The sequence below is a fragment of the Monodelphis domestica genome, chromosome 8 (assembly GCF_027887165.1).
Source record: "Monodelphis domestica isolate mMonDom1 chromosome 8, mMonDom1.pri, whole genome shotgun sequence".
In the NCBI taxonomy this organism is placed as follows: Eukaryota; Metazoa; Chordata; class Mammalia; order Didelphimorphia; family Didelphidae; genus Monodelphis; species Monodelphis domestica.
In genome coordinates, this window is record NC_077234.1 from 178580599 (window position 1) to 178607974 (window position 27376).

General features: G+C 33.0%; 1 protein-coding gene across 1 annotated transcript in view; it reads left to right on the plus strand.

Moving 5' to 3' along the window:
* The window catches only part of MYO16 (myosin XVI), a 727392-nt gene that overhangs the window by 437341 nt on the left and 262675 nt on the right, over positions 1-27376 (plus strand). Inside the window, exon 21 of the mRNA XM_001375684.5 lies at positions 6310-6382. Coding sequence (XP_001375721.4) covers positions 6310-6382 — 73 coding nt within the window. The remainder of the gene's footprint in view (positions 1-6309; positions 6383-27376) is intronic.

Genomic DNA, 27376 nt, shown 5'->3' on the forward strand with positions numbered 1-27376 from the left:
AGTTTTTAGGGTTTTTTTCATTTTTTATTGTTTTCACTTCACTTCAGCCTGGTCCTATTTCATCATGGGCTTGACTGATCCTTGAAATGTTTGCATTTGTCTTAGCAAAGGTTACAGTGTCTCTAATAGATATTTAAGTATTCTTTTAAAGAGCTGCCACTTTTTCATGTTTCCTAAAAGTAATAACCATTCTTAACAACTACAGAATTAAAAATACAAAAAAGGAGAGTAATGAAATGTGTATAGCACAGGATGGGGTACCTTGCTTACAGGGAACTGTGAGGAAACAATTTATCCAGCCCAAGTCAAGCATTTCCAATTCAGCCTATTGTCAGTAGAAGTTTGTTGTCACAAAATGAAATCATATTCAAATGATTGCTTTTCCCCAGATAATTCAAACGAAATCCTCCAAAAGTTCAGACTCAGAGATAACCAAAATGCATTCATTGTCCTCAAGGAGCTTACTCTCAAACTTGGCTTCTCTTAAGTTCCCACTACTTCCATTGCCCTTTTAAAAATGAGACTTTCAATGAGTCCCAGCTGCTTAGGGGTTCAAGCCAAGACAGATCTCCAGGCCAAGACAGATCTCCAGGGCATATCCCATCCAAAAGTGCAGCCATTGCTTCCCCAAACCAGTTTGATGTTAAAATTACCTTGAAAGATGGGATCAAAATATGCTACTTTTAACTGTTCATATTTGCCACTTAGGAATTGATAGTCAAAATAAGATTTTGCAATATACTAAACTTAGCAGCATATATGTAGCTCCTGTCCTTTATTACATGATGTGTTGAATAACAATGAATCACTTGCTTTGTGATGGGCAATATAAATCTGATGCAGACAGGCACAGATACTACATTTCCTCTAGAGATCGGAACTTGGGGAGATTTTAATTTTGCACAAGACATTCATGCCCAGGGTCATTTATTTTTGAATGTGTACTCTGGCAGCCAAACATCATTCCTTGTACAGCACAGGATATTGACAACTCTCTTCCCTCCTGCTTCTCTTTCTTACTCATATGTCCAGGTGGTTTTTGTGGAGGGGCAAGGAGAATGAAATAAAATTATTTCTTGTGTTTTTTAATTGGTAAGACTAAAAACATAGATGGTTGAAAAACAAACAAAATGAATCAAAAATAAATATATTTCAATTAAAAACATCCAAGGAGATTTTGTCCTGCATTCAGGGGCAGTAGATGGTGTCCTAATAAGTAGGGAAGCTGTAGTTGGAGGAAATCTGAGAGCCACAATCCTAGGTGAAAAAGGCTCTACTATACTAATATGATAGCATTAACAACAAATCTTGCTCAGTATTCTGAAGGCTTTCTTCAAGTCTGTTTTTATTTTATTATTCAAGGACTTTGGGCTACTCAAGAATTTTAAAAAACCCTTTTTTTAGTACTGACATCTTTCTAAACATTACTTCAATGTTGTATACTTTACTGGAAACTGTACCTTCTTCACTGAACTCTGCATTAAAGGAATAGGTTGGCATGAATTTCCCTGGTCAATTGTGTATATGTATGTGTGTGTATACATTCATATATATATATATATATATACATATATATATATAATGCACCTTATTAGACAGAGATTTTGGTACTTTGGGATATTTATTTCAAAGTAGCGACAATGCTTGTATATCATTTATGCGACCTTTTATAATTAACAAGGCAGATTTTGTAGGAAATTTATTTGACTTATCTCACTGTTTAAAATACTTGCCCAATCATTCCTAGCCCTAGTCCTAGGCTTTGACTTAGATTCACTTAGATGTTACCAAAGCATATTGGCATAACTCAAGTCATGCAAGAATGATTTCTTCTGCCGTCAATTACAAAATATAATTTTATTGTTTTTTTATTTTTATTGGTGAACCTTTTATACATTTGATTATTTACTAAGAAAAACTTCCAACAGTTAGAATTAACATGAATGTTGCAAGAGTCTTTTCTGTACCGTCAGAGTTCTTTGTTCTTAGAAAGTTCAAGTTGCTTTGAGATCATAGATAACAACAGAGGATCATAGTTCTAGAGTCGGAAATTACTTTAGAGATCTTTGAGCTTAATGCCATCATGTTGCAAATGAGGAAATGCAGATCCTAAAAGTGGAGCCCCTTAATTCTAGTGTCCCAGGTCACTTAAAGTTTTCTTCCTCCTTTTTTTCTTCTCTCCCTCCTCCTTTCTTTCCTTCGTTTCTTCCTTCCCTTCTTCCTTCCTTCCTACTTTCCCTTCTCTTTTTTCTGTAGATTTATCTGGCTAAAATTATTTATGGTTTTGCTGGCAGTAATACATATGTTTATTTTAATGTCATTAATATAGCTTATATTGAATAGGTTAATATTAACTAAGAAATGATGAAAGCTAAACATGAAAAGCAGCATTTATTTGGCACTTTGTATTTTTCAAAGAACTTCACAAAAATATCTCATTTGGTCCAAATAAAACCCTAGGAGATCAGTGGTTTTATTATCCTCATTTTCCAGTTGAGAAAAGTAGACAGAAAGCAGTTACATGACTTGCCTGGCCTAGTAAGTATCTGAGTTCAAATTTGAACTCAGAGCTTCCTGGTTTCAGGCTCAGGTTCTGTCACTTGAATCACCTGTTCAGGGATGTGGTTAACACCAAATCCATTCTCATAGGGTCATAGACTGAGGATAACATAGTGCCCAAGCAGACTTGTGGAGTAAAGGACCCACTTTAAATCAAAATTGTTAATGGTTTTAATGCAAGTGCAATAAAATTTGGATCTTTACTTCCGGAATGAAGACAGGACCACTTATATAGTGATGGAATCAGGTTGCTATTTTTTGGGTCAGGTGCCACACTTTTTCTGACACCTAAATAAAAAGTCATTCTATTTTCCTAACAAGTGAATGCTAATTAGAAATTGTTAACTCTCAGAGAATCTCTCAGGAGAATTTTAAACGGGAAAGTAGCCTGAAGCAGATTATCACATTAATAAAGTTAATTTTGCTTATAGGATTGAAATCTAGATGACTAAAAGACCTCTGAATCTTTTTGCCAAAACTTGAATGTTAAGTTAAATGTCTATATGATAGAAGTCTGGATATCAATAAATAGAAATAACAGTAATGCTGACTACTCAACAGACTGGGCATCCACTGCCTAAAAGTTTCTATAACTGGTCCACCAAGATTGCTGCTGTAGTCACAGAAACATATTTCATTCAATCATAAATGATGAAATAGAGAAAAACGAATATATTAAATCTATGCCAGCAGTTGCAAGCTCTTTAAAGTACATAACATATATTTTTTTCTATCCTCTTTTTTTATCTTCCATATCCTAAGGGTCAGGTTCTTTTGTTTTTCATTGTTACTAGTTTGACCAAACTATAATTTCTATTTTGCATCCAATTATAGTTTTTAAAGTTGAGATTGAGCCTTTAAGAGGATTCTTTCTCATTATCCATATGGGTCCTGAATCACTGAAATAGTCTCTGAAGAACATTATGGAAGTGCTAATTCATCATTCGTTATGTCTGCTGAATTTGACTTCATTCTTTATTCACCTTTAAAAATTTTTTCTTATTGAGAAATTAATAATCATCAATGAAAAGAAACATGTCAATCTTAAAAGAAGTCTAAGATATGAAATAATGAACTTATATTTTAAATAGTTTGTTTTTAGAACTATTATTTTTTAAAAATGTTATTGAATTTTATGACACAGTAATAAAATTGCCCTGTTTATGCCCCCTTTCTTTTTGTATTATTTGGAAATTTTTATAGATTTAAAAATTATGAACCAATAAGTTTTCTCCCTTCACTAGGAAGGAAGGAAGGAAGGAAGGAAGGAAGGAAGGAAGGAAGGAAGGAAGGAAGGAAAAGGAGGGAAGGAAGGAAAGGAGGGAGGGAAGGAAAGAATCAAACAAATTATGATTTCCAACACTGAAACTACTTCTTATTTTGTTCACTCTGCATCAGTTCACAAAAATCTTTTCAGCTCTTTCTGAAACTCTGTTCATTTCCTATTATAATCATTCTATTCAATATTGTAATTTAGTCAACCATTCCTCAATTGATGGATAGCATTTTTAAACCTGTTTCATTAATACTTCGCTTTTCGTATATCCACCACAAACTAAAAATTCACCATTCATGCCAAAATCTTTGTCTCAATATACAGCTTTGATAATAAACAAATCACAATCTCAAACTGATAAGATGTATCCAACTTTTTGAGGGCATTATAGTTTTCTTTACTATCTATATATTAACTTTATTTGCTAAATTGCTGTGTGTGAGTATATTCGTATTTCTGTATATTTAGATATTTGTGCTTGTTGTTCTGCAAATTAAAAAAATTTAATGTTAAAAAAGTTTAACCTCTTAAAATGCATCTTGTTAAAAAATTAGATTCAGAAAAAAAGCTTTTAGATGGTCCTTATTTTAAGAAAATCTTTATGCGTGCTGGTAAGATTGACTTATAAGGGAAATATGTCAGATTTGTGGCAATGTTCAAATCTCAGAGAATGTGACTGAGGAAATAAGAAAAAAAGAAAAATGAATCATTGAGGCAAGGGATGACTTCAAAGGTCCAGTATTAGAGAAGGAAGTTTTTTTTTTTAATTTTACTCATTATAACCATAGAAGAAGGAGAACAAAACTGGAATTGCTATGAAGAAAAGGGTGGGAGGAGGTGGATACTGGAAAATCAAAGCACTAATTACAACAGAAATATTAAGTTTATTGGCGCTTTATGTAGTGAAGAAATTTCATTTTCTTTTTTAAATTTTATTTCATAAAAACACAAAATAATATCTCTAAATCTGAAAGAGACTTATAAAGCTTCTAATTCAAGCCTTTCATTTTATATAAGAAGAAACTGAGGTAGAAGAATATAATTTGCCCAAGGCTATATGGGCAAGTTAATGGCAGAGTTAGGGCTAAAATTATTTCCATTGATGTATTTCATCCACATGGTGCCATATTTTGGATATTTTGTGGGAGAGTCCAGATTTTAAAAACAGAATATATTCTTTTAACTTTAATATTTTCTTAATAAATATGTTCTTTTAAGTTCTTCACAAAATAGTAAATTTGTAGTGTTATATATTTTAAGTTTTGGTTTTGAAATTTTTATTTTGAGTAGAAGACATTCAATAGGGCAAAGTATAAGAGAGGAGCAAAAAAGAGAGTGAACTTTATGACTATTCCTCTAACCCATTACTATATCATGGTGCTTCTTACAACAATAAAATTTATTTAGATTTGTTCCAAAGTGTAATTCTTAATTATTCTTTTTAAAAATAATTTTCTATTAAATTAGTAATAAGTTAATGATGAAATATCAAAGAGAGCAGCCAAGGGAATTATTTATCATTTTTCATGCTATATAGGCATTGTGATCTATTAAACATAAAAATATCACCCTTTTCATCTGTGAGCAAATTTCTAACTTAACATTACAAAATATCTTTAAATCAAGATCTCCAAAAGAATAAGGTTAGCCATTTCAACCTTATTTCCATTTCAAAAACATCACTATATTGGCAAAATATTAGAAAATGAGGAGGAATCCATCAGTTGGGGAATGGCTGAGCAAATTTTAGTATCTGATGGTGATGGAATATTATTGTGTTGAAAGGAATGATGAGCTAGAGGAATTCCATGTGAACTGGAAAGAACTCCAGGATCTAATGCAGATCTAAAGGGGCAGAATCAGGAGAACAATGCACATACACAGAGACTTATACATTGTGGCACAATCAAATGTAATGGGCCTCTTTACTAATAGAAAAGCAATGATCCAGGAAAATCCTGAGGGACCTAGGAGAAAGAACACTATCCACATATAGAGAAAGAACTGTGGGAGTAGAAATGCAGGAAAAACAACAACATATGACTGATCACATGGTTTGATGGGGACATGATTAGGGATTTTGGCTTGAGGTGATCACTCTATTACAAATATGAATAATATGGAAATAGGTTTTGAACAAGGATACATGTAAAACCTGGTGGAATTGCTTGTCAACTCTGGGGGGAGGGGAAGGGTCAAGAGAGAAGGGAAAGAACATGAATCATGTAACCATGGAAAAATATTCTAAAAAATAAATTAACTAATTTAAAAAATTTAAAAAAAAGATATGAAATATTTAATCACTACTGACTTTTTTTTTGTTTCTTATTTTGGCTATCTCTTTTAGAATTAACATTCATTTTGAGATCATAGTGATAAGATAAATGACTAAAGTACTCATGAAAGGGGGAGAGGCAAGGAGAAATAAAAGACTTAAGAAATTATACTCATTCATTCATTTTTTTTTGTTTCAGTTTTCAGACACTGGAAATTGGAATACTGGACATCTTCGGTTTTGAGGAATTTCAGAAGAATGAATTTGAACAAGTAAGTAGAATTATTTGAAAGGCATACTCACCTGAACAATGTTTTAGGCAATTTGATTTTGGTTCAGGAAAGGAAGTCATATAATCTTTGGATGAGAAAAAATGTTTAAAATATTTTACCAGGATGTTTTTTAAAAACTGTTGTTGTTGCTGCTGCTGCTGCTGCTGCTGCTGCTGCTGCTGCTGCTATTACTAGAACTACTATTCAAAGAAAGGAAGGAAGGAAAGAGGGAGGGAGGGAGGGAGGGAGGAAGGGAAGGGGGAGGGAAGGAAGGAAGGAAGGAAGGAAGGAAGGAAGGAAGGAAGGAAGGAAGGAAGGAAGGAAGGAAGGAAGGAAGGAAGGAAGGAAGGAAGGAAGGAAGGAAGGAAGGAAGGAAGGAAGGAAGGAAGGAAGGAAGGAAGGAAGGAAATTGTAAAAAAGTATGTTTACTACATACCAGTCATTGTGCTCAGCAGTAGGGGTACAAATAAAAGCAAAAATAGGAACATTCTTGCCTTTCATTAGATTATATTCTCATGAAGCAAGGTAACACATTAGAGGTAGCTGAAAGAGTGGAAGGGTTGAGTGAGAAGAAATTAAAGTCCTAGATTCAAGACTGTGGGTGTGAGGATTATGAACTCAAAAAGAAGCCTGGGAGGGGAATAAAGACAAGTCCAATAGTGTCTCTTAACAAAATGGAGGCTACAGGAAGAACTCACCAATGGATGGAAGGGACAAACCTTGCAGAAGAATATTCCTGGCTAACAGACTACAGGGTTTTAGAATATTCCAGGGCCAGAAGACCCCAGATGTTGAGGGAACTTGCTCTATGAGACACAGTGGCAGGATTCTGAAGTCTTCAATTTCATATTCTCATTGGGACTGGGGACACAGGGAATGAAGTACTACTAGCTAATATTTCTCTATTTCATTTAGCTAATTAAAATTTGCAAAGTCTTTTGCACACATCATCTAATCTGAACCCAATGCAATAAATAGTAAAACTTCGTTGGCATTTTCATCATTTCAAAATTGTTTTTTACAAATAACAGACACAATCAACCAAGAGAAGACCATCATGCCTGCTTTAAAATATAGATATATTTAATGCTACCTGTTTTATGCTTATTGAAATCTTTCAGTTAGGTCAGGGAGTGGAAATATTGAATAGAAATGAAATTTGATCAGAAACATTCGGATGCCTCAGACTACACAAAAAATTAAAATAGTACGCGTTGTCATGTGTTGCTATCAGAGTAGCTCCAAGGTGATATTAATAGGATTTCAGAATTAGGAATGCTCATTTATTTCATACTTTTCATTTTATAGATGATAAACTGAAGTCAGATTGGTGAAATACTTTACCCCAAATCACACACATTATAAGTGACAGACTTGGTATTCAAATAAAAGTCTTTATTCCCCAGGTCTAAAGCCTTTTTACACTACACCCCTTTGCTTTTTCACTTATTGTGTATCTGTTGAATGGCTCAATGTACCTCTTACCCTTTAACCAAGTCAGTTCATAAGCTTCCATTTAAATCCTATAACATGAAACAGGATATAGTTTGATAAAGGATAGATTAAGCTTATTTTTCCTTCTCAGCATCTACGTCTCTTCTTCCATTTAATGATCCAGAAGTATTAGGTCCTATCATTAGCAACATCACAGCTGGCACGAAAAAGAGACAGTCAGGGAGAACTAAATGGAAAATAAAAGCACTTATATTTTAAGATCTACCGACTGCTCTATCGACAAGAGAAATTAAATGTCTATTTGTTACTCTCAGATATTCAAATCGTTTTCACCAGATAATCAAATGAGATAATATTTGTAAGGTGTTCTACATAGTGTCTGGCACATAGTAGGTGCTTTAAAAAAGCTTATTCTTATATCACTTTACTGGGAGTTGTACCCCTTTCAAAATATCTTGCGAATCATATGACTGTTCATGCGAATATCATTATAGAACCACAAATGCAGAAGTAGAAAGCAAATGAAAAGTAGTATTCTCCCTCTGGATAAATTCTCCTTCTGGATAAATTATACTTTTTAGGGAGATTTGTAGAGACAACACGATGCAATGGAAAGGTCACTGTGCTTGGAATCTGGAAGGACCTGAATTCAAATTTTATTTTGTGAGCTATAGGACCACAAGCTAGTCATTTCTAAACCTCTCTGAACCTTAAGTTTTCATAAAAAAAAAATAAAAATAATAAATAATAATAGCTGTATCTTATGTATTGTAAAGATCATATGAGTTCTGTATTTTTAAAACTTAAAATATTTCATAAATCTCTTTGTTATTTTTTAAAATTATTTTAAATGTTCACTTTTAAATTCTATTTGCCATTCCCTCTTTCTTATCTACTTATCAGATTTATACTGGAACTAAGTTTTCTTCCAGTACTTTCTCTGTACTCTCAACAGAGCAGAAATCACTAGGTGTTTGTACAAAAGACAAAGTTAGCCTTATGCTTGGTGAAAATCTTTAGGCTTTCCTGTTGACCATGGTATCACGGAATTCATTCAAAGATTTCAAATGCCTAGAACTAAACCTGTCCCTTTAAGGTAGATTATTCTATTTTGGTGTTGGAATAAGATGATTTTATTGCTGTTTTCATATTGCTTTATTAATCTTGCTTGCTGCTAAAATATTTTAATTAACCACAATTTTATTATCGCTGAGGTTTGAGATTTTATATAGCAGAAGGTATAATTTGTTCATCTGAAAAATGAATAAATAATACATCCTGAGCAAAACCTGAATGTCACTTTCATAAAACTATGAGTAATTCTAAAGTGTAGCCCTGGTTGCATATAAATTATGAAATGGAAAGAAAACCTTTTTTTGAAAAAAAAATTCTTGCTCTTAGCAGTTTTCCTTTGCTGTTTTACACAATAGTTTGCAGTAGTAATTTAGCAGAACAAAATTCCTTTTTTTGAGCAATATCCAAATCCCATCTCACTCATACTGGATTTAGCAAATCCCTATATTTGCATGTGAATCCATTAAAATATTTTCATTTATATAGTAATATATATTTAGAAGATGAAGTTGCTAACATACGGGAGGGTATCCCCATTCCTTAACTCATGCCTAATCACTTTTTTTCGTTTCAATCTAACATTATTCTTCTGACAATCAACCAAAATTTAAAACATTTTATTCTTTTTGAATCCAGAATGAATTATTTTTGCTTGATTGTGGCATTGCTTATTGATTAAATTAACCACATAAATAGAGCTCAACAAAAATATCCAAAAGCAAAAAAGGAATAATTGATGGCCTTTCCTTATTTTTACTATTTAGAAAATTAGCTCAATATGTTTTTCTTCTGTAATTATTCCCATTGAGAAGTCTATCAAAAGGCTAAAATAGGATCAGATTTAAGTAGACAGTAAGTACTATTACTCCAGAACACCACCTCAAATCTCATCACCCTTAAGTAATTCTATCACATTATCTGCCCACTAGTGCTAATAGAAAAAGTTAATTTGGTTCAACTAAATGAAAATACTAATCAAAGCCGCCCTTCTCTCACTGGTGCATCTCTCTGCTTCCTCTTACTCCTCACTCTCAGAAGATTTAAAACAATTCTCAGAATGAATGTCAAACGAAGTAGATGTTTGACAGCTATTTGATTAATCAATGGAAAGAGTCATACCAGGTAATTTATGAAGCAGAGTAGATTATTTTGGCCTGATTTTGGCACCCTTCATTGATTAAATTAACCAAAATAACTGTCAAATTTTCACTTCATTTTCAAGTAGCTATAGAGTTGCTGTCAGCTCCTTTATGAGGAAATGGTGGTGTACCAGGAACCTTAAAAATATTTCATAAGTCATTGTCAATAAACCTCCAACTCTACCCAAATAGCTAATTCAACTATCACCTGGGTTTGTAGATGTTGAAATTATAGAAGACCCTAGTGGTCAAGCATTGAATTTACTGCTGTCGCTGGTGAGTGACCCCTGCCATAACATCCTCCTCAAGTAATAATAATGATATCTAGAATTTATATAGTTCTTAAAGTTTACAAAAAAAAAACACTTTTCCTTTTTTAACTCATTCAATCCTCACCTGAGAGCTAAGTGCTATTATCACTATTTTGGAGGTAGGGAAACTGAGTCAGAGAGAAGTTAAATAACTTAGCCAGGATCACACAGCCAGTGTCTATAGTCTTTGATTCAAACTTACTTAGGTCTTCCTGACTTTAGATCCCATGTTCTATCCTCTATTGCCATTCATGTGCTTCAAATAATAATGTTCTTGATTTTGTTTCTGTGATAGAAGGGAAGATAATACATCTCTGAGTTATCATCCTTGGTTCCTATAGTAAACATATAAATGCTTTATTCCTTTAAATAGTTGTGAGAACTTATAATTCCAAGACATATTTTCACAGAATATTTTTTTAAAATGTGCCACACAAGACATCAATAATATCACAGTAGACAATATTTATGGTGTATAAGCATACTAATAATCCCCAAATTTCTTACTTTATGAAAAAGGGCATTTGTTGGGATGAAATGAAGTTAAAAAAAAAAAGAAAGGAGGAAGAGGAAATGAGAGAGAAAATCAAAGGTTTGTCAGAACAAAAGCTTGTGCCTCAGAAGTTAAAACTATGATTCATCATTGCTGACCCAGGCTTCCTCCAAACTGGTTTCAGGAGAGTTGACAAGGACTTGGAGAATTTCCCTGCTTTACAGGTTGTTTTCTAAAAAAAAAATTACTGGAACTGTAGGTCAAAAAACAGCTTAGTTAAACTTAGACTGAGCCTAGACATGGGAAAGGAGAGTGGTTTGGAGGAAGGAGAGCAAAGGAACCAAGAGACTGAAAAATGATGTCTGCTTGACCTGTTTGAGCTGATTTTATAATGATATAATAAAACATCTCCATTGTCCATGTCATCAAAAAGCATTCATTAAGTATCTAATTACACAAATGCTAACCTTGGCACACTGTCCAAAAAGGGTAAACTTTAAGTCTGTGCCTACTAGGAGTTTACAGAGAGGACTCATTTTGCTTGTAATGTATTAAAATAACTTGTGGTTACATGAAATGCTTAATGTAGTTGTAATCCATTCTCTGGGAATTTGAAGATTAAATAAAGCTCTGCTCTGCTTGCACATTTGGACAAAAAAACATATAACAATAAGGGAATATTTCCCATTGGATTTTCTTTCTTTTTCTTTTTAAAAATATTTTCCATTGTTACATGATACATTTTCTTTCCCTCCTCTCTTCTTTCTCCCTTCCCAGAGAAAACAAGCAGTTCCACTGGATTATTCAAATGTTATTGTTTGATACCTATTTTCATGTTACTTATTTTTTCAATAGACCAATCTTTGGAAACCAAAACCCCAAATCATGTACCCATATAAACAAGTAATAATTCATATTTTTTTTCTGTGTTTCTACTCCCACAGTTCATTCTCTTGATGTGTATAGAATTCTTTCTCATAAGTTCCTTGAAATTGTCCTGGATCATTGTATTGCCACTAGTAACAAAGTCCATTACATTCTATCGTTCCAAAATGTTTCACTTTCTGTGTACAATGTTCTCTTGGTCCTGCTCATTTCACTCTGCATCAGTTCATGTAGGTTCTTCCAATTCATGTAGAAATCCTCCAGTTCATCATTCCTTACAGCACAATAGTATTCCATCACCATCATATGCTACAGTTTATTCAGCCATTCCCCAATCAAGGGAAAGCCTTCATTTTCCAAATTTTTGCCACCACAAAGATACAGATATGAATATTTTTGTACAACCCTTTTTTATGATCTCTTTGGAGTACAAACCTAGTAGTGGTATTGCTGGGCATGCATTATTTTAAAGTCCTTTCAGTATAAGTCCAAAATGTCTTCCAGCCATTGGATTTTCACTTCAAATTTCATGTATATTTTATAAAATCACAAGTTAACTAAAGACTTAAATGTATATATTTAAAACATTGCAGCTATGCATTTGAGAAATAAAATGGAAGTCCATGGAATACATAGTTTTTCTACAAATTTATTAAATTTACTTTTCATATATTTTAATAATAGCCACAATATGCTAACATCTTCTTAGAATCATTTCATTCCTTTCTGAAGAGGCAGTTTCCTATTGTGGATTTATTTTCTATTGAAAAAGAAACTGTTAATGCTTAAATAATATAATTTAATATAAGTGGAAAATTTTTAAATCATTATAAAATGCTATGGAACTATGTTTCATAGTAATATTGAATCAGTTTTATTTTGTTGTTGTTGTTAAAAAGTAGGAAAAATTAACTAGAGTGGAAAATATGTTTTCCCAATCCTTATCCAATTCTATGCTATTGCTGTTCATATGTCTCTAACTCTTCATGATACCATTTGAGGTTATCTTGGCAAAGGTGCCAGAGTGGTTTTTCATTTCCTTCTCCAGCTCATTTTCAGATAAGGAAACTGAGTTAAATGAGTTAAATAACTTGCCCAGGATCACATAACCAGTGAGCAAGGCCAGATTTGAACTCAGGAAAAGGAGTCTTCCTGACTTTTGGCCCAGAAATATATCCACTGTACCACCTACCAATAGAAGGAAGCTTATTTCTAGAAAAAGTTAACTTTTAGATTGGGGTGATATTTATTATGACACTAATTTATGTAACACCAGGGATTATTTGTGAAAATATACTATTTAATTGTGAAAAAGTACTGAATTTCAGAATAGAAAAGAATTTTGGATGTCATTGAGTTCACCTACCTAATCAGAAATCCTTTATAGCACATTCTCAAAATAAGTAGGCATCTAGATTTCAGTTGAAGACATCAGTTGAGAGGAAACACAATACTTCCTTTGGAGTCCTTTTTATTCTTGAGTACCATTAATTGTAAGAACATTTTCTTTTATATTTAACCTAAATATCCCTTTTTGCCATATCTATTCCTTATTGATGGTTCTGCCCTCTGGAGTCTAGAGGAAAAATATTAATACTTTCTTCAGATGACAGCCTTTCAAATATTAGATTACTCTAATTCCTTACATTTATTTTATATTATATGTCCTTCAACTTATCCAGCCCCCTCAAATGATCAACCAATGGATTCTCTCCATCTTGTTAATGTTTTACTAAAATATAGTTTCTCCAAAGTGAATAGGCCTTGTCTAAATAGAAAAGAATTTTGTGGAATTACATATTCAAAATATTATATCTCTTTTCATGAAACCTAAAACAACATCATTTTCTTTAATGTTATTTTGAGCTTACAATTCACTGAATCTCAACTTTTCTCACAAAAAATCTATTGTCTAGCCATAACCTAATTGTAACAGGCATTTCATTCCCTTCTCTGCCTCCTGATTGTCTTCTGATAGGGAATTTTATAACTAGTAATTAGAGCATTGTCCCAAGTCCCAAGTCCAAGGGTTGAGGGAAGAAGGACATATTTCGAGCCTACACAATTCACTTCCATCTTGGTACTATATAATGCCTTCTACCTCAATGTAGGACAATAAACTGAAACCATCAAGGTTCTGTCATCATGGTGGCACTGGCCCAAGGCAAGCTATTTCCTATTAGCACATCCTTCCATCGTTCTCCTTCACACATCCATTCCTTTCCCCATGAATGAATTTGCCACAAGTAGTGACTAGTTGTATATGTAATAAAGAAGCTTAACAAAAGGAATTGATGTTTAAATGTAGAGCTAGGACCAGTACCAGACTTTGATGTATGAAACATACATGAACTCTTAAGATGGATGCTTCCATAAAAGTGTCTTTAATTTATATCATGTATAATTATTCTTATTTTTAGTAGAAACTACACCTTAAATAATATTTTATAAAGCCATGTTAATAGACTTTATGTTAATCAGTATGCTGGCTTAATTTCATTTTTCTTGTAAGAAAAAAGTGGTGGGAAATGTGATATACACCCATGAAGCATTCAGAAAAAATTAATATTACAAATAAAGATGTTTAATATATATATTATATGCACATATATATGTATTTTATACATTTATATATTATGTATATATATATATATAATGAATTGTAGAAAATCTTTTGAAAATTTCTTTCTGCTAAGATTTTGTTTATTCATCACCAATGCTATTAGTTTGCTGTTGGCTGGACTTTCCAGTCAATCTCTTAAATCCCAAAGTCTCATTTATCTATTTAATAGGAGAATTTTAAAAATGAATTAGATCCATGAAAATACTGGATTGATTTTGTGAGTCTATGATATTCTGAATAGTAGAGCTAAAAGTGGTGATTGTAGGGATAAATGCATACATAATTGATGTTGATATTTTAAATTTCCATTATAATGTCAAGGTTCGTTTAGAAATATATTGTGAAATTTTGGTTTCCTATTTATATCTAACTAACATTTAAATGTTTAAATTCTTCTTTAAAAATAGAGCATAAGTCTTTTGTCATATTTCATTGTTAAATATGAAAATCTCATTATGATTTTATTCTAAAAACAAAAATAACAGTATTTTTATACCATTCTGATTTTGACAAATCAAATTACACATTATTTTATTTGCTTCTCATCTCGTAGCAAACCTGTAAGGTAGGTACTATCATTATCCTCATTATATAATGACTAAACTGAGTCTGAAATACATTAAGTAACTTGTTTATCACATAGCTACTAAGTGCCTGAAACAAGATTTGCATTCCAAACTTCTGAATTCTGGATCCAGCATCCTATTTATTATGCTACCTACTCTCCGTTTAAAACAATTTCTGTTTCACTTGAAAATTTTCAAATGATGAAGAAAGGAGCAGGGAGAAGGTAGTGGGAGATGAAGAATGGAATATCTGACTTTTGGAGAAAATTGGGAAGCAAGCTATTAAATCATGTTCAGGAACAAAATCAAAAGAGAAATAGGTGAGGCAAGACTTTTTTTTCATCGTTGCATTTTAAAACACAGCAGCTGGAGGAGTAAACATTTCTATAGCACCTACAATGTGCCAGAAATTGTGCTAGGTACTTTCAAATATTATCTCATTTGATCTTCACAACAACCCCAGGCTGCCATTTTACAGTTGAGGGACCTGAGACATATAGAAGTTAAGTGACTTGCCCAGAGTTGCACAGGTAGCTAGTAAGTGTCTAAGGCCAGATTTGAACTTAGACCTTCTTGATTCCAGGCTCAGTTTTCCGATTTTTACCAATAGGCAGAGTAGAACAGCTCTTGCTAACAAGCTAAGGATTATCTGTGCTTAGAGAAGTTGTGTGCTTTCTCTCAAGAAGTAAAGATTAGGAAATAAAGAAGATCACCAAAAAATGTTTTTAAAGGCAAAGTTCAAAGAACATATACCTTGAATAGTAGTTTATCCCACATACCTGCTAAGAGTAGCTGGAATACATGGCTAGAGCTTATGTGAAGGCTCAAGAGCTCACTCTGAGTGAAAGATAAGTTATATGAAAGCAAATACTAAAATAAGTAGATTTTATAAACACTAAATATTCAAAATTAATTTAAAGATCTAAAAACTAAGGAACTTAAAACTTAAGAACTAAAAAATCCATTGGATTTATTTTCTCCTCTGAAACCTCAAAATGGCACAGAAGTGACTGAAGGCTAGTGCCAGGAGACGAAGAATTCCCAAAGGTTCTACCATGATGAAAAAATACATCATGAGCAACCACTTTGTTTGATTTTCATGGACCAATATAAGGATGTTGAGTCATCAGAAATTTGGCTGATTTAATAACTAATTTGGAGTTAATGTGACAATGGATAAATGTATAATATATCCCTCTGACTGGTCAGTTTCCTTTCATTTCCATATATGATGATGATGACATAGAAGGGGACAAGGAGCTATTAAGCATCATAATATATAAAATATTAAAAAGAAAGAAAAAAAGAATTGTAGCTAACCAGAAAGACAATTCATGATTTTTCCCAAAAGAAGAAAATAAAGGTTTTATATGCCAAAAAGCATAAGAAACATCATTTCATGGAGTACTCACCACGCATTGTTACTATAAGTATAAGCAGATATATGAGGATAATGATATACACCACCATCTGATGCAGAGGAAGAATGATGAGAAACATTCTATGAAGACCCTGACAAAATATTACAGATTTGGAGGAAATATATACCTTGCAATCTGATAACTTTGACATGAAGGTTTTTGAAAAGAAAGTATAGTAAAAAATATTTTGGAAAATTTTGAGATGTTAAAGGCAGGGTAAATTTTTGTTTGTTTGTTTTTATCCTTAGTATTTAACATATGTCCTTGGCACATAGTAGGTGTTTAACAGGTGCTTTCTGACTGAATGATGAATGACTGAATGACTTTCTCATTTAACAGATGAATTAAACCAAAGAAACCCAGCTTAATTAGAAGTTCAACACAACTATCATAAATTCTTTATTCAAGAAGAGTTTGGGAAGGTAGATGTGAAAAGCATTGCATGAAAACATACAAATATGGATTTGGATTTATTTCTCAGATATGCAACATCTAGTTACCCATCTGGCAATCATTTTAGGATCAGTTGGTGATAGCTTTTTAGATTTCAGGTTGTTTGGTAAATAGGTCATAATAAACAAGGGATTTTTAAAAGTACAAATAAAATACTGCCTTCGTTTAACAACAAATTTAACTCATCTTTTAAAACATATTTTGGCTGAAAAAATACAACATGGATAAAAAAAGATTTTTTATCTTTTTTTTTACTTTTTTAACTTATTATCACTATTTCCTTGAAAAGGTAAATTAGCATATATATTCATTATAAAAAAGAGGCCAAAAGAAGGCTGAAATGGTTTCAATTAGCTAGTGTTTGAGTTCCCTACCAAACAGAGAAACATGGATGTCAAAGGTAACATCAGTCTAGAATACAGTATTATTTTCAAAATGTCATGCAGGATGATGATGAAAGATTATGGGCAACAAACTGAACAGCAAAATGTTTCATTTTAGAACCCTGAACTCACTTCAAGGTTCAAGTCATATGCCACATCTTATAGGAGGCCTTTAATGATCTTTCACTCCTTCTCCTAAGTTATCAATGCATTCTCCTTCAAATTATCATGTAATATGTTTCTTTTATTCTTATTTTATCCTCCTTGGTACAAGCTCCTTGAGATCAGGAAATATTTTCATTTTATTTTTATATCCATAGTTTCTAACATGATGCAATCTCATAATAGAAGCCCATTTTTTTATTGTGGAAAAATTATCCTGCTGTGTGACCCAACTAAACTGGATTATTGGGGAACATATTAGATTAAAGAGAAGAAAACAAACAGATATGAAATGGAATAGATCTGTTAACATTTATTTAATGATACATTTTCATTAATGATGACAATGAAACTACTACTTTTTGACTTTACTATTTTTTCTCCCAATATGCTGTGGACTAATAGTGGCACTAGAAATACACAAAGTCAGGAGAATGAATGGACCTGATATAGAAAGATAGATAGATAGATAGATAGATAGATAGATAGATAGATAGAGATCTATATATATGAGATCAAATATAGAAGATAGCTATGTTAGAGAGAAAAAAAAATAGGATATCTCAAAGAGAAGTTTTTAAGAGAATGGAAAAAATCAACCAATCAACAAGTATTTATTAGGCACCTACTATGTGCTTGACTTAGTGCTAGGTGCCAGGACTTTGGGGAGGGGGAGAAAGAGAGAGAGAGAGAGAGAGAGAGAGAGAGAGAGAGAGAGAGAGAGAGAGAGAGAGAGAGAGAGAGAGAGAAAGAGAGAGAGAGACTCCCTATTAAAAAAGATTTTATATTCTCTCAGTGGAGATAACATGTACATATATAAGTATATACAAAAAACACAATAAATAAGAAATAATTAGTTGAACATTTCGGTTTGGGAAATCAGAAAAGACTTACTATAGAAAATAGAGCTTAAATTGAAGATAAAAAATTATTTGAGAAAGAGGCAAAGGATTGAATTTCAAGCATGAAGGACAGTCAGTGCAAGCATGTAGAGATGGAAGATATAAGACCATTTGAAAGGAACAGAGAGAATGCCAATTTGTCCAGACTACAGTGCAGGACCTTACTTTTGGTGGAATTAAATATTACCTTCTTAGAGACAGACAGACTGCCCTGCTGATAAATTCTGTAGAGTTCTCATTTTTCTTTTAGCAGCTTCTGAATTTTCTCATCATTTCCCTCAAACCAATCCTGTGCTGTTCACTAAGTCTCTGAAAGCTACTCACTCCTTTTCTGCTCTATTGTTACTATGTGCTTTCTCAGCTTTTCCAACAGGTCAATAATGAACTGTTCACACATGAAGAAATGCTCTAATATGTTGATGTTGACTCTCCTTACAGTTGTCTTGCCTTAGGACCTCCACTTTTGTTGAATGCCAATGCTTAGTTTGGAGAGGATAAGTCTAGGATTGGTCCAGCACTCACCACACCACTCATCACTTTTGTCATTCTCACATCCTGTCTATCTTTTCTCTTTACAATGATGCAATTTGTTAAATGTCAGCCCTTACTATTGAGGGGTTTTTTGCATTTTGGGAAGCAGAAGAGAATGTTGGAGATAAGAAGGTCATGAGGTGCTTCCATTTCAATTACCTTGGGGATATTCTCCATTACTTTGCAAGATAAGGCACTAGGCACTGAGGTGCTCTCTCAAGCTCAACTGCCAAGGATTCAAACTCTTCTATAGAGAGCAAAACTACAATGAGATGGCTGAATTTTTTGCATGCCAAACACATAGTCACCTAAAAGGCCTTTTTATGGAGACTCACACAAACTCACACAAGGCATTCCCTTAGATAGAAGTCAAAAAAAGAGGTCCAATGATACTCTCAAGGTCTCTCTTTAGCATTGGTTGTGAGACATGAGAGACATTGGCACAAGACCATCCTACAAGGCTTATCTGCATCAAAGAAGGCATTTCTCTCCATGAGCAAAGCAGAATCACAGTAGCTATAAGGAAACATGAAATGCACAAATTTAGAGATATCTTCAACCCAATTGTTTTCATATACTATTTGTATCTGACCTGTAGAACCATCTAAGCTAATATTGATCAGCCCAGTCAAAAACATTGTACTGGTCATTGGTCTTCTTTAGGCATGAAGGACAAACAATAACAGTGTGGGGAAAGGAATACTATATAATGAGGTAAGCTAGAGTGAAAGACTTTAAAGGTCCTACAGAAAAATTAATATCTTATTCTAGAGAGATTGGGGGGGTTGTTGGAATTACTGAGTAGGAAGTCTTTAGAATAACTGAATAACTGGATCTATATTTAAGGAAAATCATTCTGATAGCTGAGTGAAGAAAGATTGAGTGGAGGAAGAAGAAATTAAAGACAAAAAAATTAGGAGATTTTTAAAAATAGTCTAGGTGAAAGGTGACAAGGGCCTGAGCTAAGGTGATAGTTGAACTCAATCATTAAGACACTATTGTTACTAAAAATAAATCAAGCAAGTATATAATTAGCAAATATTAAACCATATGCCTGTTTTCTCATATCTATAAATCTTTATGAGAAAGATCTGCACATACATGGAGAGTTCCATTGATCAACTTACAGACTTTCACAATTGATTTTCTGTTATGAACCACAGTCATACAACTTCTTGAGATGTGTTGAGAATATAAAATAATATGAATTGTGCATAGCAAGAGTAATATTAATAACTGACATCCATATATCATTTTAGAGTTTTCAAAACCATTATTTCTCTGAACACAATGATTTTTTGAAGTAAATGCTCCTGGTGCTGCTTCTCTGTTTTATATATGAGGAGACTATGGCCCCCATTGACCAAGAGACTTACTCCTGCTAGTTAATAACAAAAACCCAGGCTTCTCCTGACTCCAAGTCAAACCATCTCTTTGCTATATATTATTGCTGTGCATTAAAATCACATAACTATGGAAACCATTTCATTCAATGATCCATTAAGTATAAAAACTAAGTAAGGTATAATAAAATGGGAAGACATATGCTTCCTTCATATGTTCATTATTGTCACAGAGGTTATACTTAGAAAAGTCTAAATAAAAGAATATTTCTCCCTTGATCCTGAGATTCTTTGAATGTTCCTAATCACAGATTTTTGTTAAGCCCCAGAATGGCACATAATCTTTTCAGTAAAACCCATATCCTTTCAAAAGAAATTATTCTAAAAATTAGTAAAATGTCAGCGTGGGGGAAAATTCATATTGCCCAAAATAAGACATTCAGTTTACAGGAAGCCTGTTGAGTGAGTCCATGAGCATCTTTATCTTGGACATTAACTCTAGATGTTTAAAAAAACACTGGACTAGAACTAAATAACAAGTGGAAAAGAGCTGTATCACATTTGGGAAATTGTAGAATACTTACAGTGACCTCAAACTCCTTACTACCACAAGCCAGTCTTCTAACATCAAACATCTTGTGATCTTACATGGCTGCAAATTATACAATCAATAGCAACTTGCCTGGGAGAGGCCATGGAAAAGACATGCTCCAGATTTGTTTGACCAGCATAGATTGGGAGTAAGCTTTGGCTTCACTGAAATATCAAAAGAGAATAAAGTATAAACTATGGGGCACTGGTTTTCTTTAATGCTATTACTATAGGCATAGTTGGTGCTGTGGATGGACCAATCTCCTGAGGGTTAGGAGACTCTGAGTTCAAATCTAGTCTATCCTCAAACAGTTACTTGTTGTATGACCTTAATTGCTATGTGACTCAATTTTATTATTTGGAGATTATACTAGCCCAATGTGAAGTCAAAGCATAATAATAATGTCTAATACTTAACACAGTAAATGCATATAGTAGGTATTCAATAAATTGTTGGGTTTTTTGTATAAAAAGTGTAAGTTAATAGATTGTTACATCTGTCTGTCTGAGTATTCATGCCAGAGAAGGCTTAACTGTTGACCTTAAGTTACCTTAAATATCACTAATGATTGTCTGATGGTAGCTATTCTGACTATAAGCATAGCATCAAACAAGAGCAAATTTATTTCCATTGAGCTATTCTTTAACCTTTTATGCCAATTCTGCTTGTGGAAAAACTACAACTACATAGTTTTAGATATAAGTATTTATTTTGAATAATAATATAACAACAATAGCTGATAACTTCCTTGCTCTGCATCCTGAATCTTTCCTTTCTTTTTACATCTTGCATCATTCAATATACTCCATGCTTCAGTGATACTGCACTCCATGCTATGCCTTGAACAACATACTCTACCTCCACACTTTGGACATATTTACTTCCATGCCCCTTCCATGCCTGGAAATATTCTACTTTCTCATCTTTCTCTCTTGGCTTGAATAAAATACTCATTATTTTATCATTATTCATCCACAATCATCAATTTTCAACCTTTTCTTTTTTTAAAGATTCCAATAGGGAGAACTTGCAATCTGTTCTGCAAAACCTCAAAACACAAGGGAGAGGGGGAAATTTATGGCAATAAGAAAACTTTTATACTTTTTGAGTATTTTCCCCAAAAGGCAAAGGCATCTTTAATTGATTTTAGATTTAATATGAATATCATAATGTCCCCAACCACATTTTCTCAAAAATTCTTGGTTGTCTTCTAGTGGGGTTTGCTGCATAACATTAAGGCACATAGTTTAAAAAAGCATGTACACAAAATCAAAATTCCTCATTGCAATGCCTTGCTAGCCTTCTATTTAATTGACTTGAAGGCATTTCCTCCCTACTTTTCAACTAGTGATTTGGGCAATGGATAGATTCATCTATAATTGTCTTCTTCCTAACATTAGTCTGCACTTTTAAAGTTCATCCCGTGATGCTGCTTATATGTTAGAACTTTTGTAGGTCAAACAGTGAGAGCCAGAACTGAAAGCTTCCCTTTGAACAATTTAAAAGAGGAAAATGAAAAAAAAAACTTTTGAGTTGAATTTTTCAGATGTACACTTTACTTCAAAATGATTTTGAAACACAGATCACTTTGAACTACATAATTGTGTTCCCAGTGATTCACTTTAACACTCAGTCCTGCTCTCCCCTGTTAGAAATATAAATGTATATTTAGTTTCAGGCTGCACTTCTGAAATAAAGGGCTACAAGCTGAAAATCACTCCACAGTCTACTTGATTTCATATCACGCCATTTTTTCCCTACAGGATTTTAATAAATTACAGAAAGGACATTTTGTAGAAAGGAAAGAACATGATGTACAGTAATAGGTACCAATGCACTGCAAGCATTTCCTCTTTGTCACACAAACCAACCTCTGTTGCACATTGCTATTTAGAAAGGCTTGGAGTGAGCTAAGAAGTTAGTTGACTTTTGTACTATTTCATCTGGAGAAAGTAAAAAAGAAAAACCTGGAATATTTTACCACAGTATATTCTGAAGAGAAAACTCTGGTAAAAAGTTATCGAAGTAGGGTGGCAGCTAGGCTTGGTGGATTGAGAGTCAGGCCTAGAGACAGAAGGTCCTGGGTTCAAATCTCTCTTCAAATACCTCCTAGCTGTGTGACCCTGGGAAAGTCTCTTAACCCTATACTCCTGAAACCTCACTGTGTAGCCCTTGTTATCCTTCTCCCTTGGAACCCATACACACAATATTGATTCTAAGATAGAACATAGTTTTTTTTTTAACTTATTAAGGATGAGGTTGAGAGAATTAGCTCTACCAGAAATTCAGTCAGATATTATTTCACCAACCTTCAGCCTACCCTAAACTACGTTTTAAAAAAATGAATTTTTGTATTTTACTTTACAATCGCTATTCTTCCATATATGTCCACCATCCCCCATATTTCCTTTGTAACCAAGAAAAACAAACAACCAAAATTAATTGATATAGCATCTATATTTGAAAAAATATGTATATATATATATATATGTACATATATATATATATATATATATATAATTTCTTGGAACTTTCAAACTAGATATCTCAGAGCCATCTCAAATTTAACATAGCCAAAACTGGACTTATTATCTTTCCCTTCAATCCTAAAACCCTCCCATCTTTCAGATTTCCCAGGTTCCATCAATTATCACCAGCCTTCCAGTCTTGTCTATTTGTTACCATGGTGTTATCCTCAACTCCTCACTCCCCTTCTCCCCACATTTCCGGGAAGTCTCCAGTTCTTGCTGTTTCTAATTTTACATTTCTCACATCTTGCCCTTTCTCTCTGCTCACACAGCTACCCTACCTTATTTCAGCCCTGCTTTACTTCTCGCTAGATTATTAGAACATCCTCCTAATTGGGCTCTTTGTTTTATATCTCTTCCTACTCCAAACCATCCTGAAAACTTTGCCAAAATGATTCTCCTTAATTGCAAGTCTTAGCCTGTTACTTCCTGCTCGATCAACTCCAATAGCTCCTTATTATCACTGGACTTACATGTGAATTTCTCTATTAAGCTTTAAAGATTCTTCACAGTCTGGCCCGAAACTATCTTTCTAGATTCAATGGGCATTACTTCTCTTCCTCCATGCTATAATCCCCCTAAACTAACCATTTTTGTTCCTCACAAATAATACTGCGTCTCCTATCTCTGTATCTTTGGACTACTGACTGTTTTTTCTTGCTTGGAATTCACTTCTTCCTTACTTTTATCCCAGAAAATCCCTCTCTTCAACCATGAGCACCACCTTCTTTATGAAGCTTTTGATAATTCCTTTTATCTGCTAGGGACTTTACTCTTAAATTGCCTTATACGTAGTTACTTTTTATTGGTATTTTTCTATATATATTTGCATATTTATTTGTTGTGTCTCATTAAAATGTTAAATTTTTCTGAGTAGATATTGTTTCATTCTTTATATAACTAACATCTAGCATAATTCTTGGAATACAGTTGGTGTTTAATAAATGTTTATGGATTGATCCACTGTTGATTCTTTAATCACTCCTGATACTGTAGTTTTCCGTCTCCTAAGAGGTAGAAGATAGAATTCATCTGTCCTTTAGGACCAAGCTCTCCATAACCCATTAAATGCTGCCTATATAGTAACTACCTGTGGATAAAGAGTATATTAACTCATGAAATTAATTTGATAATTTGCTGATGGGTGATTAGGTTGTGTAGTGCCTTTAGTATTCTAAATTCTACAATAAAAATTTCATGTTAACTTGCATTCTGATACATAGTATAATTCCCCTACTTTAGGAGAAGATAGTGTGACTAAGTAAAATTGCAAGACAGGAGATATTCTTGATGATTAAAAACCTGAGTGGCTTTTGAGTTTTGAGGGGATTTTTTTGATAGTAACTCTATACAGAATGGCTATCAAAAAATACCTTGTAATCAGTGGAATGAAGTTCCAAACCTGCCTGATTTTACAAAGTAACCAAATGGAATTCAGAATGCTTTGCTGTGACTAAGGAATAGATAAGTTAACTACTCAGCCAATTCAATTAGACTGCCAGGTGGTTTAAACAGGCTCATCTGAATGACATTTTTGGATGGAAGAAACTGCTCAGTTCAAATCAAAATAGTCACAACCAGTTAGATATATAGAGACAGTTGAAGACTGACAGATAGATTTGGGCAGATTTTTATTGAGATCTGCTTAGACAATCCTTCGACTGAGCTGCTGCGGTAGATTTATATATAAATGTACCTGCCACTGGAGCTAACAAAATGGAGACTTTTCTAGGGAAAATGTAATTCTATTTGAGACATTCAAATAATACCTTGATCATTTGATCAAAGCATAGATTTGAAGGACTTCTGATTTCACTGGCATAGGCATTCTTTTCATTGATATAGATCAGTCTTCAAAAACTTCTTATCCTATGTATCTTGTCCAAATTCTCTGCCCCCAATTCCCTACAAATACTTAACCAAATGACTAGTGGCCTTCCTCTTTTTCTATTAGTAAAACTTTGAAAGTACCAATATTTTACTCTGACTCTTTATTCTGCTTCTCATTTTTACCACAAAGTCCCACTCATCACTTCTTCCTGTTTCATGGACTTTCAACAATACATTTTACTTTCTGGAATTCTTTAATCTAGACATAAACAGTGGTTATGACCTTAATTGTTCTACTGAAAGAAGCAAGAGCAATAAAGAAAAACAAAATTTCATTTTGGAAAATAAATGCAACTGTATTGGGAGTCTCGTTAATTGGTAGATTTCCTCTAATCTTTGCTATGTGTCCAAAGATTGCACAGTTGACCCTGTGTTATGAGACTGATGTGGGATGTATCCTTATCAAAACTCTCCAGCCATTCCCATTCCCATTCCCATGGTTTTTCCTGTTCTCAGGTCACAGGACCTTGACATCCTTGACCTCTTATTTTCAATTGGTTGCCAAGTTTATCGATTTGACCTATATGGTATCTCTGGTATCTCTCCAATCCTTTCTTTTCCAAATACCACCAGCTCAATAGGGAGAATCACTATCAAATGAATTGGTTATTATAGAAGGCTTTTAACAAGTCTTTCCTTCATTTTCTATTTCCAATCCATTCTATGTCAGTCTACTACCAAACCAATCTTCTTTACATATAAATCCTATCATATTTTTACTGCTTTAAAGTCATAATTACCTTAGATTGTTTATCAAGTAAAATTTAAGTCCATTTGTAACATTAAAGGCTCTTACCAATCTGTTACCCTTTTACCTCTACAACTTTATCTAATATTTCTATCTACTATCTACTGAAATGTCAATTAAATCAGACTTCTCCCTGTCCACAGAGCATATATGATCAGTTATTATTGTCTCTGGATCTTAGCTGAAGCTATCCTCTGTGCTTGGAATCTCTTACCTCCCTCTCTTCATTTTCCTGAATTCATGCTTGTCCAATAACAACATTTATTTTTTAAATTATTTAAATGACATTTTCCTTTTAACTCACATTCTTACATGATATTAACTTCCTTACCATAGTAAAAAATAATATTCAGAAGGGAAATTAGAGTATAAGACTGTGATTAGAATCATTGATAATTCAAAACCTTAGTGGGATTTGCTTTATTTTCCTTTTTTAAGTAGTTATAATATAATTCTATAACTTTTACCAGAATCGCTATCAAAGAATAGTTTGTGGTTATTTCCATATATTCACATACTTGCCTCCATTCGACATTCAGTGTTCTTCATAGACTTGTCTCCCATATTTCTAGTTCCTAATTCACAGGGCCTTTGTAAGAAAAGCAGTACACAATTTAAAACACTAAAATATTCAAATTTTCATTTTGGCTTGATCAAGATTCCTTTCATTTTTAACTGCTCTTGACTCTTTTGTAGGTGATTTCAACATTAGTTTTTCTTTCATCCTCCCCTACCTTTCTTAATGATTTACAAATAAGCTTATATGTTAAAGCAATATTTAACTACTGTATCTTTCTACTTAACAAGGAGATTAATTATATACATTCTAGCTACATTGGTTATTTTGACATTTTGGGTCTCCTTATTGGGGCAACTAATTTTAATTAATTAAATTTCTCTAATAATTGGTGATTGTCAGACTCATGTTTTTGCTTTTTACCTTTTTCCCATTTATTAATGCCAAACACTGGAAATTTTTTAAAGTCTGAAGACAAGAAGGTACTAAGTATGATGTTTTACTAGAGCAACTCCAACACCACCTATTTAAATGGCCTATAAATTCTATCAAATCAAAAAATAGCTTGAATTTAAGTATATATGTGTGTGTGTATGCATATGTTCTTAAAATTCACAGATATTACTTTAGTCTCACATAATTAGATTCTTTTTTAGCTATCAGCTAAACAACCTTTGGTTACCATTTATATGTGTATAATATTGACTCTGGTCAGGCATGTCTTTAGATATATGTTTAGATTTTCAAAGCACAACCTGTCCTTTTAAAACAAATAATGGAATGTTCAATTGACTGAAGAAGGGATTAAATATAAACCAGCATTTATAATACTTCTCTTTTAGCTTAATTAAAAGTATAGGCATAAAGTAATTTTATATATATTAGTCAAATAACTATTGTATATTAGTCAGTGCTATGAAAAAATCCCATTATTTTTCAAAGAACTTGTAAACACCTCATCTTTAGCTTGCTCACTTA